Source organism: Pseudophryne corroboree, chromosome 6 (genome assembly GCF_028390025.1).
Source record: "Pseudophryne corroboree isolate aPseCor3 chromosome 6, aPseCor3.hap2, whole genome shotgun sequence".
NCBI classification, from domain to species: Eukaryota; Metazoa; Chordata; class Amphibia; order Anura; family Myobatrachidae; genus Pseudophryne; species Pseudophryne corroboree.
This window is the reverse complement of record NC_086449.1, coordinates 282,429,468-282,442,510: the sequence shown is the minus strand read 5'-3', so window position 1 is coordinate 282,442,510 and position 13,043 is coordinate 282,429,468. Positions and strand designations below refer to the sequence as shown.

Genomic DNA, 13,043 nt, shown 5'->3' with positions numbered 1-13,043 from the left:
TGTTCAACATATAATAATGAGGAAGTAACAGTGTCCAGAGAACATCATTATACAGCCAGTTTCCAGTTGTAAAGCAGCATATTGCTTGTTCAGCTGAGATAAGATTAACGGCCATCCAAGAGTACAACAGAATACTGGCCACATTATGATGGGAAATGGTGGAAAAATTTATTTTGTCATTGCCAAATAATTATTCACATATGGGTGTAGCCTTGTTTTATTTAGCAAACATGACTATTACAACTCATTATTATTGGAATAACTGGGGAATGGTAAGGGGTCTACCAAGAGGAGAGGCAGAATGTGTGGGTAGCAACAGGAGATATGTTTTTAACAAAATACAATAAAAATGATTTATTGGCTAGCAGACATTTGTTTTCATTATACAACTTCCACAAGATAAATCAAAGCTGAAATCTGATTGGTTGTTGTAGTTTGTACAGTTCGCATTGTACACTTAGGTCGGAAATATCCTTTATTAAATAATCAAGGACAATATAGGATCCAGTTAAAACCTGAATGAGAAACCCGTAAGTTTCTGATTAACTTTTCAAAGTGTTTTAGACAGCTTTTTTGAGACCCTGCAAGCTTTTACATAACAGTGAGCAGGAGCGTAGCCAGAACTTTGTGAGCCCCATAGCAACAGTTTGAAGAGGACCCTGTCCCAATGCTTCTTGAGAGACACCTCTCCATAGCAGTTGTTAATTTTATACCCCATAGTAGTGCCCCATTTCATTTTCTGAACCATAGTAGTGACTTAGTTATTGTTATGAAATAGTTTATTTTATGAACCAGGGTAGTATCGTAGCTCACGTTACATTGTAGGGCTACCAATACACATTATGCAACAGAGAACCCTCAATTCACATTATGACATACAGTGTCCCCAGTTCATATTATGCCACATTACAGTGCCCCCTGTTCATACTGTGCTACATTATAGTACCTCCACTTCATATTGTGCCACATTACGGTGCCCCAGTTCATATTTAAATGCCCTTCAGTTAATTTTATTACAATGAGCAGGTCCTGGGTCGTGACTAGATATATTGTAGACCCCAAGGCAAAAGTTTGTAAGGACACCTATGTAGCACCAAATTGTGAAAAAATGTATATAACACATGTAACTTTGACAGGGAAGGTGGGCCCCTCTCAGCCTTGTGCCCCATAGCATTTGCACTCCCTGCACCTGTGGTAGTCATGTCCGTTATGTTGCTGCAAAACATTAATAAACTATTTTGGTGTCATACTGATTGGACTCCTCATTGTTCTTGTATGTAGGGCACCTGCAAATACGAGGGTTAGATGATAACATTTTTACACTTTTCTCTCAGCATGTTGTGTCATAAATAAATCATTATTTATAGCCAATCTCTCTCCAGTCTTGTTTTTTTGTTTTTGCCAAAGTAAAATAAAAGTGCTGTTTACTTCAGCTGTCCTACCCGCATTCTCAGACTGGATTCTGCAAAATAGTCTACATATACTTCCTATCCTTGTAAATCATTCATTAATTAAAATGAACATACTTTTCACTAGAGCAAGTGACATGTTTAGATAACCTGTTAAACCTTATTTGTAATTTATACATTATATAGTTGAATGGAAAGAATAAAATTATTTAGCTGTGCTCATCAATAGTTTATACAGCTGAGATTTTCAACTGTCATTTTTTTTATAGAACCAGATTTGTACTGTGTAATTCAGATACATGTTCAGCACTTGACAGATTTCCTTTAGAAACGTGGCTCTTTTTTGCAATTAATTCATGTAGGTAAGGTGTTTGTCCCAAAGCACATGCCCATGGAAAGCCAGCCAGAGGAGAGGGTGACCTTGGAGCCAGAACTGGAAGAGGCCTTAGCAAGTGCAACAGACACGGAGCTGAGCGACCTTGCCTGTAAGTATGTTGCCCTGCTGCTGTATTACAAGACTTACCTCTTCTCTTACTTACAGATATATGCATAGATAGATATTGTAGCAGGGTTCAAGAAATGAGGACTCATGACAGGCAGGTTCACGGTGAAGCAATGTCTATTTAATTATATCACACACTGCAGCTTAACATTCACAGACATAGACAAACAGGCACAATAATTAGACAGACAGGTGAAAGTGAATGTCGCATTAAAGTCTAATGTTCAGTCTGCTGCAATGGCATGCAGCCATAATCTGCTATGCTTCTCTGGCACAGCTAATATTATAAATCCCTGGCACTAAGGACAGCCCGGCCAACTCGCTGGCCGCTATTCGGCATCAGTGCCTAGAGCACAGGGTGTATTAGAGTTTTAAACCCTTTCTGTCTCTCAATGATGAGTCTTACTGGATCTGTGCAACCCAGAAAACCCAGAGTTCCAAACCTCCACTGCTACTGCAGTCTACACAGGCATAGAAGCACACAGACCTGAATTAAATAAACACATGATTGGATAACTATAATCTTCCTTACTGTAGAACTTGGAGCTACACATGAACAATGCAACACAGATAGTAAATTTGTCAAATAAAATAAATAAATAAATAACAACCCTCTCATTCATTATTATGGGAAACAATCACATTTCTTTTACTTTATTTTCTTCATAATTAAGCTAAAATTCAGATTTGTTTATAAGATGGCAAAACATAGTAAAAAGCAAGTGTATCAGTGCAATCAGCCACACTATCTTTGTTTAACTCAGCGCAAGCTGGATGAATAAAAATAAACATTTCAGGTGTCTCAACACATGACCTTAGAGTTTCGTTTTAGTAAGACAGGTAATGAGGCAAGATGGAAAACAGTGCACTTTGTGAAGCTGTTTTTTTAACCTTAACTCAGTAGAAAAACGAATTATGTTATTATTTGTTTTTGTCAGTTTGGAGGCTATAAATGAAAAATATGAGTAGAGAAATATAATTGTTTGTATTGTAAAGTATGGCTCTGTCAGCCCATTTTAGATGGAATATAAAACACTTAATAAAAAAAATAATATTGGAATTTCAAACTTCTGTTTATCAGCTGTCCTTGGGGTGCAACATTTTGCCAGGAGACCACAGGGAAATGATGGAGGACAAGATGGAGCAGATCTTCGAGGTATGAATATATAATATCACGTAAACTTTGCAGCTAACTGTAAGATGTCTGCTGTTACCAGAAATTTGAGTTTTGTGAAAGCCTCAGTGTATTGTTCTTCATTGAGTTTATATATGCATGTTTGAGGTGGCCGTGGCTTAATTTAGAACATGTCACCACACACCTTTCAAGGGAGATGCCTTCTCATCTGAAGGTCTCTGCCTAATTTGGGAGCCTTCCTGGTATTTTTGGAGATTAAGCAACAATGAATTAAAGGGTATGGGTCGTTGGGTCGACACAACTTAGATCAACAGTCATTAGGTCGACCACTATAGGTTGACATGGTCATTAGGTCGACATGTCCTAGGTCGACAGGTCAAAAGGTTGACATGATTTTTTTTTACTGTTTTTGGAGTCGTTTTCTTCGTAAAGTGACAGGGAACCCCAGTTAGTGCACCGTGTCCCCTTGCATGGCTGGCTTCACTCGCCATGCTTCGGGCAAGGTTACTTTTCCCAATCGTAGTCCACGTGGATCGTAAAGTATGAAAAAGTTCAAAAATGTAATTTAAAATAAAAAAAACTCATGTCGACCTTTTGACCTGTTGACCTAGTACATGTCGACCTAATGACCATGTCGACTTAGTGACTTTGTCGACATAATGCATATCGACCTATAGTGGTCGACCTAATGACTGTCGAGCTAAGCGGTGTCGACCTAATGACCGTATCCCGAATTAAATAATATCTTTATTAGTCAATCCTGTACATATATTGTAAATATTACTAGTTTGTTTAAAACAAACTTCATAAGAAATGTTATGCTGGATACACATTAGTGCGACCAGCAATCGTGCCAATGTGCAGGGCAATTACCTCTGCTCTGCTCATTAGGAGATTGCCGGTACACACTAGGCAGATATTAATGAGCAACGGAACGATCACTGTTCTATCCGTTATTAATATTCACTGCATCGCATGCAAGGTTGTGTGATTGGCTGTGCAGCACAGCCAATCACATGACCTGACAAACAACTTGCGGGAGTACGTGATCGGTCGTACACAATGCATGATACAGCCGATTTGCCATTCGATTCACCCGGATCATACAATTCTGCAAGTGTGTACCCAGCTTAAGACTAATGTGTTACGCAACCAACTTTGTTTATTTGGGACATGTCAGGACATTACATAATTGTTATATCACAGTCTCAAGATGTTAGTTTGTTCATAAAAAGTTAAAGTGCATCTGTCACTTATGGAGGCCATTTACATTGTGCATAATGGGTGAGGCGTAGTGTGATATCAGCTTTGGTGACTACTTTTTCCATTTTCCAGTCAGGGAAATACATTTCTCTCCAAAGTAATAAAAGCTTTACTCAAAATAATCTAATAAAACAAGCCACACCACACCCAGTAGAAATAACTTATTATTCTTGTCACAATTCTACTGTACTGTACTGCAGTAACATTACATTCTTCTGCACTTCAGTAAATAAAATTAGCATATACTTATATCTCCTAGGTTAAGTACTCGTTAAATATTTGCATTCTTTTCACAGCTGTATTACCTTGTACAAGACTTGTCCATATGTGAGCGCCTTTAATAGCAACTCCTTAGGTTTATGGTGCAATAAATGTTCTTGCCAGACCCCAAGTGAGCTTTTCTGTAACCTGATAATGGAAAACACAGGTAATGGAATTATGTATCCTACATGAAAGACACTATTTTAAAACTACAGCCTAAGGTGGATTTAAGTTCCATAGGCACATCATTCATGCTTTTATGCCTGGGCTCCCCTACAAGTAATATTACTTAGCACTTCATAAAATACATCCCATAAACTACAGTATATAAATAAAAATCTGCCCATTATTGAGCTGTACAATCCTAGAACTGCTTATAATATTTTATCTGTCATCTTTTCAGTCAAGACTTTCTTCTTTCACCAGTTTCTACCAACGCTGCCTAAATTATTCTCTTTACTTTGTTTTCACTATAAAAGCTTACAAGATCTCTTTCTTTCTCTGTGTCAGCCTTTCCCCCTTACCATATAGATGTCGCAGTGCAAGCCAAGGTGTTTTGCAGTGCATATCCAGTGCGCTTTGCAATTGAGGCCCATTCATTTTGTTGAGTAAACCAATATTCATGATATTGCAACTTATGAATTCATGAATGAGATACTTCATGACCCAATATTTCTGATATGCTGGTTCCAATTCCATGGTTAGGCTGCATTTTCATTAATATGCAACCATGTTTTTCAGCTATGATGGATTTATATTTATTTAGTTTTGAAGACTACTACATGCAAAATTCACATTACTAAATATCATTTAACCCACTGTCTAACTCAGGCATTCCAACCTCTGCCCTCAAGGCACACTAACAATGCAGGTTTTAGTTTTATCCAGGCTCCAGCACAGATGGTTAAATCAAAATAATTGATGTACTAATTAAGGACCCGATTCAGGTTTAGTAGCATATTCTGCTATTGCTTCTTTCTCTGACGTCCTACTGGATGCTGGGGACTCCGTCAGGACCATGGGGAATAGCGGCTCCGCAGGAGACAGGGCACAAAAGTAAAAGCTTTAGGATCAGGTGGTGTGCACTGGCTCCTCCCCCTATGACCCTCCTCCAAGCCTCAGTTAGATTTTTGTGCCCGGCCGAGAAGGGTGCAATCTAGGTGGCTCTCCTAAAGAGCTGCTTAGAGTAAAAGTTTTGTTAGGTTTTTTATTTTCAGTGAGTCCTGCTGGCAACAGGCTCACTGCATCGAGGGACTTAGGGGAGAGAAGTGAACTCACCTGCGTGCAGGATGGATTGGCTTCTTAGGCTACTGGACACCATTAGCTCCAGAGGGAGTCGGAACACAGGTCTCACCCTGGGGTTCGTCCCGGAGCCGCGCCGCCGACCCCCTTGCAGATGCCGAAAAGTGAAGAGGTCCAGAAACCGGCGGCAGAAGACTTTTCAGTCTTCATAAGGTAGCGCACAGCACTGCAGCTGTGCGCCATTGTTGTCAGCACACTTCATAGCAGCGGTCACTGAGGGTGCAGGGCGCTGGGGGGGGCGCCCTGGGCAGCAATTATAGTACCTTATTCTGGCTAAAAATACATCACATATAGCCCCTGGGGGCTATATGGATGTATTTAACCCCTGCCAGGTCTCAGAAAAACGGGAGAAGAAGCCCGCCGAAAAGGGGGCGGGGCCTATTCTCCTCAGCACACAGCGCCATTTTCCCTCACAGAAATGCTGGTGGGAAGGCTCCCAGGCTCTCCCCTGCACTGCACTACAGAAACAGGGTTAAAACAGAGAGGGGGGGCACTTATTTGGCGATATGACTATATATATTAAAATGCTATAAGGGAAAAACACTTATATAAAGGTTGTCCCTGTATAATTATAGCGTTTTTGGTGTGTGCTGGCAAACTCTCCCTCTGTCTCCCCAAAGGGCTAGTGGGGTCCTGTCCTCTATCAGAGCATTCCCTGTGTGTGTGCTGTGTGTCGGTACGTGTGTGTCGACATGTATGAGGACGATGTTGGTGAGGAGGCGGAGCAATTGCCTGTAATGGTGATGTCACTCTCTAGGGAGTCGACACCGGAATGGATGGCTTATTTAAGGAATTACGTGATAATGTCAACACGCTGCAAGGTCGGTTGACGACATGAGACGGCCGGCAAACCAATTAGTACCTGTCCAGGCGTCTCAAACACCGTCAGGGGCGTTAAAACGTCCTTTTACCTCAGTCGGTCGACACAGACACGGACACTGACTCCAGTGTCGACGGTGAAGAAACAAACGTATTTTCCTTTAGGGCCACACGTTACTTGTTAAGGGCAATGAAGGAGGTGTTACATATTTCTGATACTACAAGTACCACAAAAAAGGGTATTATGTGGAGGGTGAAAAAACTACCTGTAGTTTTTCCTGAATCAGATAAATTAAATGAAGTGTGTGATGATGCGTGGGTTTCCCCCGATAGAAAATTATTGGCGGTATACCCTTTCCCGCCAGAAGTTAGGGCGCGTTGGGAAACACCCCTTAGGGTGGATAAGGCGCTCACACGCTTTTCAAAACAAGTGGCGGTACCGTCTCCAGATAGGGCCGCCCTCAAGGAGCCAGCTGATAGGAGGCTGGAAAATATCCTAAAAAGTATATACACACATACTGGTGTTATACTGCGACCAGCGATCGCCTCAGCCTGGATGTGCAGCGCTGGGGTGGCTTGGTCGGATTCCCTGACTGAAAATATTGATACCCTTGACAGGGACAGTATTTTATTGACTATAGAGCATTTAAAGGATGCATTTCTATATATGCGAGATGCACAGAGGGATATTTGCACTCTGGCATCAAGAGTAAGTGCGATGTCCATATCTGCCAGAAGTTGTTTATGGACACGACAGTGGTCAGGTGATGCAGATTCCAAACGGCACATGGAAGTATTGCCGTATAAAGGAGAAAAAGACAACGTCTTTTCAGCCTCAGTCCTTTCGTTCCCATAAGGGCAAGCGGGCAAAAGGCCAGTCATATCTGCCATGGGATAGAGGAAAGGGAAGAAGACTGCAGCAGGCAGCCCATTCCCAGAAACAGAAGCCCTCCACCGCTTCTGCCAAGTCCTCAGCATGACGCTGGGGCCGTACAAGCGGACTCAGGTGCGGTGGGGGGGGTCGTCTCAAGAGTTTCAGCACGCAGTGGGCTCACTCGCAAGTGGACCCCTGGATCCTACAAGTAGTATCCCAGGGGTACAGATTGGAAATTCGAGACGTCTCCCCCTCGCAGGTTCCTGAAGTCTGCTTTACCAACGTCTCCCTCCGACAGGGAGGCAGTAGTGGAAACAATTCACAAGCTGTATTCCCAGCAGGTGATAATCAAAGTACCCCTCCTACAACAAGGAAAGGGGTATTATTCCACACTATATTGTGGTACTGAAGCCAGACGGCTCGGTGAGACCTATTCTAAATCTGAAATAGTTGAACACTTACATACAAAGGTTCAAATCAAGATGGAGTCACTCAGAGCAGTGATAGCGAACCAGGAAGAAGGGGACTATATGGTGTCCCGGGACATCAGGGATGCTTACCTCCATGTCCCAATTTGCCCTTCTCACCAAGGGTACCTCAGGTTCGTGGTACAGAACTGTCACTATCAGTTTCAGACGCTGCCGGTTGGATTGTCCACGGCACCCCGGGTCCTTACCAAGGTAATGGCCGAAATGATGATTCTTCTTCAAAAAAAATGGACGATCTCCTGATAGGGGCAAGGTCCAGAGAACAGTTGGAGGTCGGAGTAGCACTATCTCAAGTAGTTCTACGACAGCACGGGTGGATTCTAAATATTCCAAAACCGCAGCTGTTTCCGACGACACGTCTGCTGTTCCTAGGGATGATTCTGGACACAGTCCAGAAAAAGGTGTTTCTCCCGGAGAAGAAAGCCAGGGAGTTATCCGAGCTAGTCAGGAACCTCCTAAAACCAGGAAAAGTGTCAGTGCATCATTGCACAAGGGTCCTGGGAAAAATGGTGGCTTCTTACGAAGCGATTCCATTCGGTAGATTTCACGCAAGAACTTTTCAGTGGGATCTGCTGGAAAAATGGTCCGGATCGCATCTTCAGATGCATCAGCGGATAACCCTGTCTCCAAGGACAAGGGTGTTTCTTCTGCGGTGGCTGCAGAGTGCTCATCTACTAAAGGGCCGCAGACTCGGCATTCAGGACTGGGTCCTGGTGACCACGGATGCCAGCCTGAGAGGCTGGGGAGCAGTCACACAGGGAAAAAATTTCCAGGGAGTGTGATCAAGTCTGGAGACTTCTCTCCACATAAATATACTGGAGCTAAGGGCAATTTACAATGTTCTAAGCTTAGCAAGACCTCTGCTTCAAGGTCAGCCGGTATTGATCCAGTGGGACAACATCACGGCAGTCGCCCACGTAAAGACAGGGCGGCACAAGAAGCAGGAGGGCAATGGCAGAAACTGCAAGGATTCTTCGCTGGGCGAAAAATCATGTGATAGCACTGTCAGCAGTGTTCATTTCGGGTGTGGACAACTGGGAAGCAGACTTCCTCAGCAGGCACGACCTCCACCCGGGAGAGTGGGGACTTCATCGGGAAGTATTCCACATGATTGTGAACCGTTGGGAAAGACCAAAGGTGGACATGATGGCGTCCCGCCTGAACAAAAAACTGGACAGGTATTGCGCCAGGTCAAGAGACCCTCAAGCAATATCTGTGGACGTTCTGGTAACACTGTGGGTGTACCAGTCGGTGTATGTGTTCCCTCCTCTGCTTCTCATAACCAAGGTACTGAGAATTATAAGACGTAGAGGAGTAAGAACTATACTCGTGGCTCCGGATTGGCCAAGAAGGACGTGGCACCCGGAACTTCAAGAAATGCTCACAGAGGACTCATGGCCTCTGCCGCTAAGAAGGGACTTGCTTCAGCAAGTACCAGGTCTGTTCCAAGACTTACCGCGGCTGCGTTTGACGGCATGGCGGTGGAACGCCAGATCCTAAGGGAAAAAGGCATTCCGGAAGAGGTCATTCCTACCCTGGTCAAAGCCAGGAAGGAGGTGACCGCAAAACATTATCACCACATGTGGCGAAAATATGTTGCGTGGTGTGAGGCCAGGAAGGCCCCACGAAGAAATTTCAACTTGGTCGATTCCTGCATTTCCTGCAAACAGGAGTGTCTATGGGCCTCAAATTGGGGTCCATTAAGGTTCAAATTTCGGCCCTGTAAATTTTCTTCCAGAAAGAATTGGCTTCCAGAAGTTTGTCAAGGGAGTATTGCATATACAACCCCCTTTTTGTGCCTCCAGTGGCACTGTGGGATCTCAACGTAGTTCTGGGATTCCTCAAATCACATTTTAAACCGCTCAAATCTGTGGATTTGAAATATCTCACATGGAAAGTGACCATGCTGTTGGCCCTGGCCTCGGCCAGGCGAGTGTCAGAATTGGCGGCTTTGTCTCACAAAAGCCATATCTGATTGTCCATTCGGACAGGGCAGAACTGCGGACTCGTCCCCAGTTTCTTCCTAAGGTGGTGTCAGCGTTTCACCTGAACCAGCTTATTGTGGTACCTGCGGCTACTAGGGACTTGGAGGACTCCAAGTTGCTAGATGTTGTCAGGGCCCTGAAAATATAGGTTTCCAGGACGGCTGGAGTCAGGAAAACTGACTCGCTGTTATCCTGTATGCACCCAACAAACTGGGTGCTCTTGCTTCTAAGCAGACGATTGCTCGTTGGATTTGTAGCACATTTCAACTTGCACATTCTGTGGCAGGCCTGCCACAGCCTAAATCTGTCAAGGCCCATTCCACAAGGAAGGTGGGCTCATCCTGGGCGGCTGCCCGAGGGGTCTCGGCATTACAACTCTGCCGAGCAGCTACGTGGTCGGGGGAGAACACGTTTGTAAAATTCTACAAATTTGATACCCTGGCTAAAGAGGACCTTGAGTTCTCTCATTCGGTGCTGCAGAGTCATCCGCACTCTCCCGCCCGTTTGGGAGCTTTGGTATAATCCCCATGGTCCTGACGGAGTCCCCAGCATCCACTAAGACGTCAGAGAAAATAAGATTTTACTTACCGATAAATCTATTTCTCGTAGTCCGTAGTGGATGCTGGGCGCCCATCCCAAGTGCGGATTGTCTGCAATACTTGTACATAGTTATTGTTACAAAAATCGGGTTATTATTGTTGTGAGCCATCTTTTCAGAGGCTCCGCTGTTATCATGCTGTTAACTGGGTTCAGATCACAGGTTGTACAGTGTGATTGGTGTGGTGGCTGGTAGGAGTCTTACCCGGGATTCAAAATCCTTCCTTATTGTGTACGCTCGTCCGGGCACAGTATCCTAACTGAGGCTTGGAGGAGGGTCATATGGGGAGGAGCCAGTGCACACCACCTGATCCTAAAGCTTTTACTTTTGTGCCCTGTCTCCTGCGGAGCCGCTATTCCCCATGGTCCTGACGGAGTCCCCAGCATCCACTACGGACTACGAGAAATAGATTTATCGGTAAGTAAAATCTTATTATTGCATGCTGGGGCCGCTCAGCACAGGGCAAGGCCACCCAGCATGCAAAGTGCTGCACTGCGATGTAATTGCAATTCAATTGCAATCGCATCGCAGATCCAGAAAATAAGGGTAGACCCCCTGCATATGCAGCCATGCTGCATAAGCAGGCGCACTGCCGTCATCTTTTTCATTGGAGCAGCTGTGTGTGACATCACGCAGCTGCCCAAAAAAAATGGTTCAGACACGCCTCCTTTGTCCGGACCACTCCCCCAAAATGCTGCGTTGCTGCCCCCTCGATGCCCGCCGCTCTTAATCAAATTACGAGCCTAAGTCACCTGAGCTCAAGCATGGATATCACTAAAACCTGGACTGTTGGTGTGCCCTGAGGACCGAAGTTGGGAATGCCTGATCTAACTGGTAAATTTAAAGAAAATATAATAATATAGCTTCTGCTGAATGTTGGTTTAGCCCAGCATGTCAGTTGCACATTGCAGAGGCTTTCTAGACTGACTTGCCTTACAGTGTAACCATTAATTTACCTGAGATTGTCACTGATATGTACTGATGCATAGATTTATAAAAGACTATCATGAATACTATGGCATTCCTCGCTTAGCAAAGTATACCACCACATAGAGAGTCATTACTCCAACATATGTCTAGTTTCTATCTACCTACATATCAGTGTATGACATGACATATTTGTGCAACCTCCCAATAACAATAACCATGGGGTACAGATATTGTTTCACGGTCCCTGAGCAATGCTACCCTGCTGCATTGAAGCTGAATTTACCCCTGTGTGGTTCTACTAAAAAAGTATTTTTTGTAGATGTTGTCAAAGCTGAAAAAGTGAAACCATCGTTTGAAGACCCACCAAACCCCACAAATGTGGAAGAGAGCTTGCAGAGGCTAAAAGCCAATGATCCTTTCCTTGTGGATGTCAACTTGAACAACATTAAGGTATTTATTGGGAAAGACAAACATCTCTCTTTGGGCATACGTATTTATGCAAACTAAAAGCAAAGCAAAAGCAACATCACCTGCTAGGTCCAGTCTCATACAGCTTTTGATGTACAGTATGGAAGACAGGGATTAATATTACAGATGTGTCCTGTAATAGCTTTGCTGCATATTGTAGCGGCGTAGTGTACTGAGGCGCAACCCCCGGTTTTCCTATTTAAAGTAATGGATAGTGGGGGCATGCGTACTGTACGTGCACTCCCCATTATCATACGCTACAAGTGCCTGCGATATAATATAAGAGGACACATCTGTATATTGACATTTAATATGTTATCACCACTCCACCTAACAATATACCCCTCTAGATAAGTAAATATACCCTAGATAAGTTTATCACCCAGTAAACTGCCACAACCTATGTTATCAGGGCAATAGATCTCCATATGACTCACAGTTGCGCAGTCTCACAATCACTGTTATAGGGTATACTAAGCAAACATTTTCAAACACTAGGGTCCATATATGAACAGACAAATAAAGAAATACTTTATTTACAAAATGTGTACAATTCTTAGTTACAAAAAATCTAATAAATAGTTACAATTAAAATGCATAATATATGTATAGCAATTAAGGGAAAATAAAAGGATTTATAGGAAATTTAACATGAAAGAATTTATCTTCTGATCAAGGATATCAGTGTACTGTTAAAAACTTACACCACATTTCTGTGTGATCCCCAACTGTCCTGTGACTGGGTGGCTGATTCTTGACCCTGTTTTATGGTTGGACGTCCCATGTAGTTTATATCTTAAATCTAAAAAGGGGGGATTTAGAAAAACGTATGCTTAATCTGGATTATTTTCCAGAAATTATTGTCCAGATTGATGCATTACTGTATTGAGATGGGTAAAAACCTAGATACACAATTTATTCTTTCTCCACGGGGCTACAGGTCACTAGCTTGTAGCAATTGGTTGCATAAACTTGCAACATATTTTGATAATTTTTGAGATTTTTAGCT

At 43.4% G+C, this 13,043-nt stretch overlaps 1 protein-coding gene across 1 annotated transcript in view; it reads left to right on the top strand.

Moving 5' to 3' along the window:
* LOC134932054 (tropomodulin-2-like) overlaps window positions 1-13,043 on the top strand; it is a 169,967-nt gene that overhangs the window by 140,432 nt on the left and 16,492 nt on the right. The window contains exons 4-6 of the mRNA XM_063926088.1: window positions 1,772-1,894; window positions 2,993-3,067; window positions 11,886-12,016. Of these exons, the coding sequence (XP_063782158.1) occupies window positions 1,772-1,894; window positions 2,993-3,067; window positions 11,886-12,016 (329 nt within the window). The remainder of the gene's footprint in view (window positions 1-1,771; window positions 1,895-2,992; window positions 3,068-11,885; window positions 12,017-13,043) is intronic.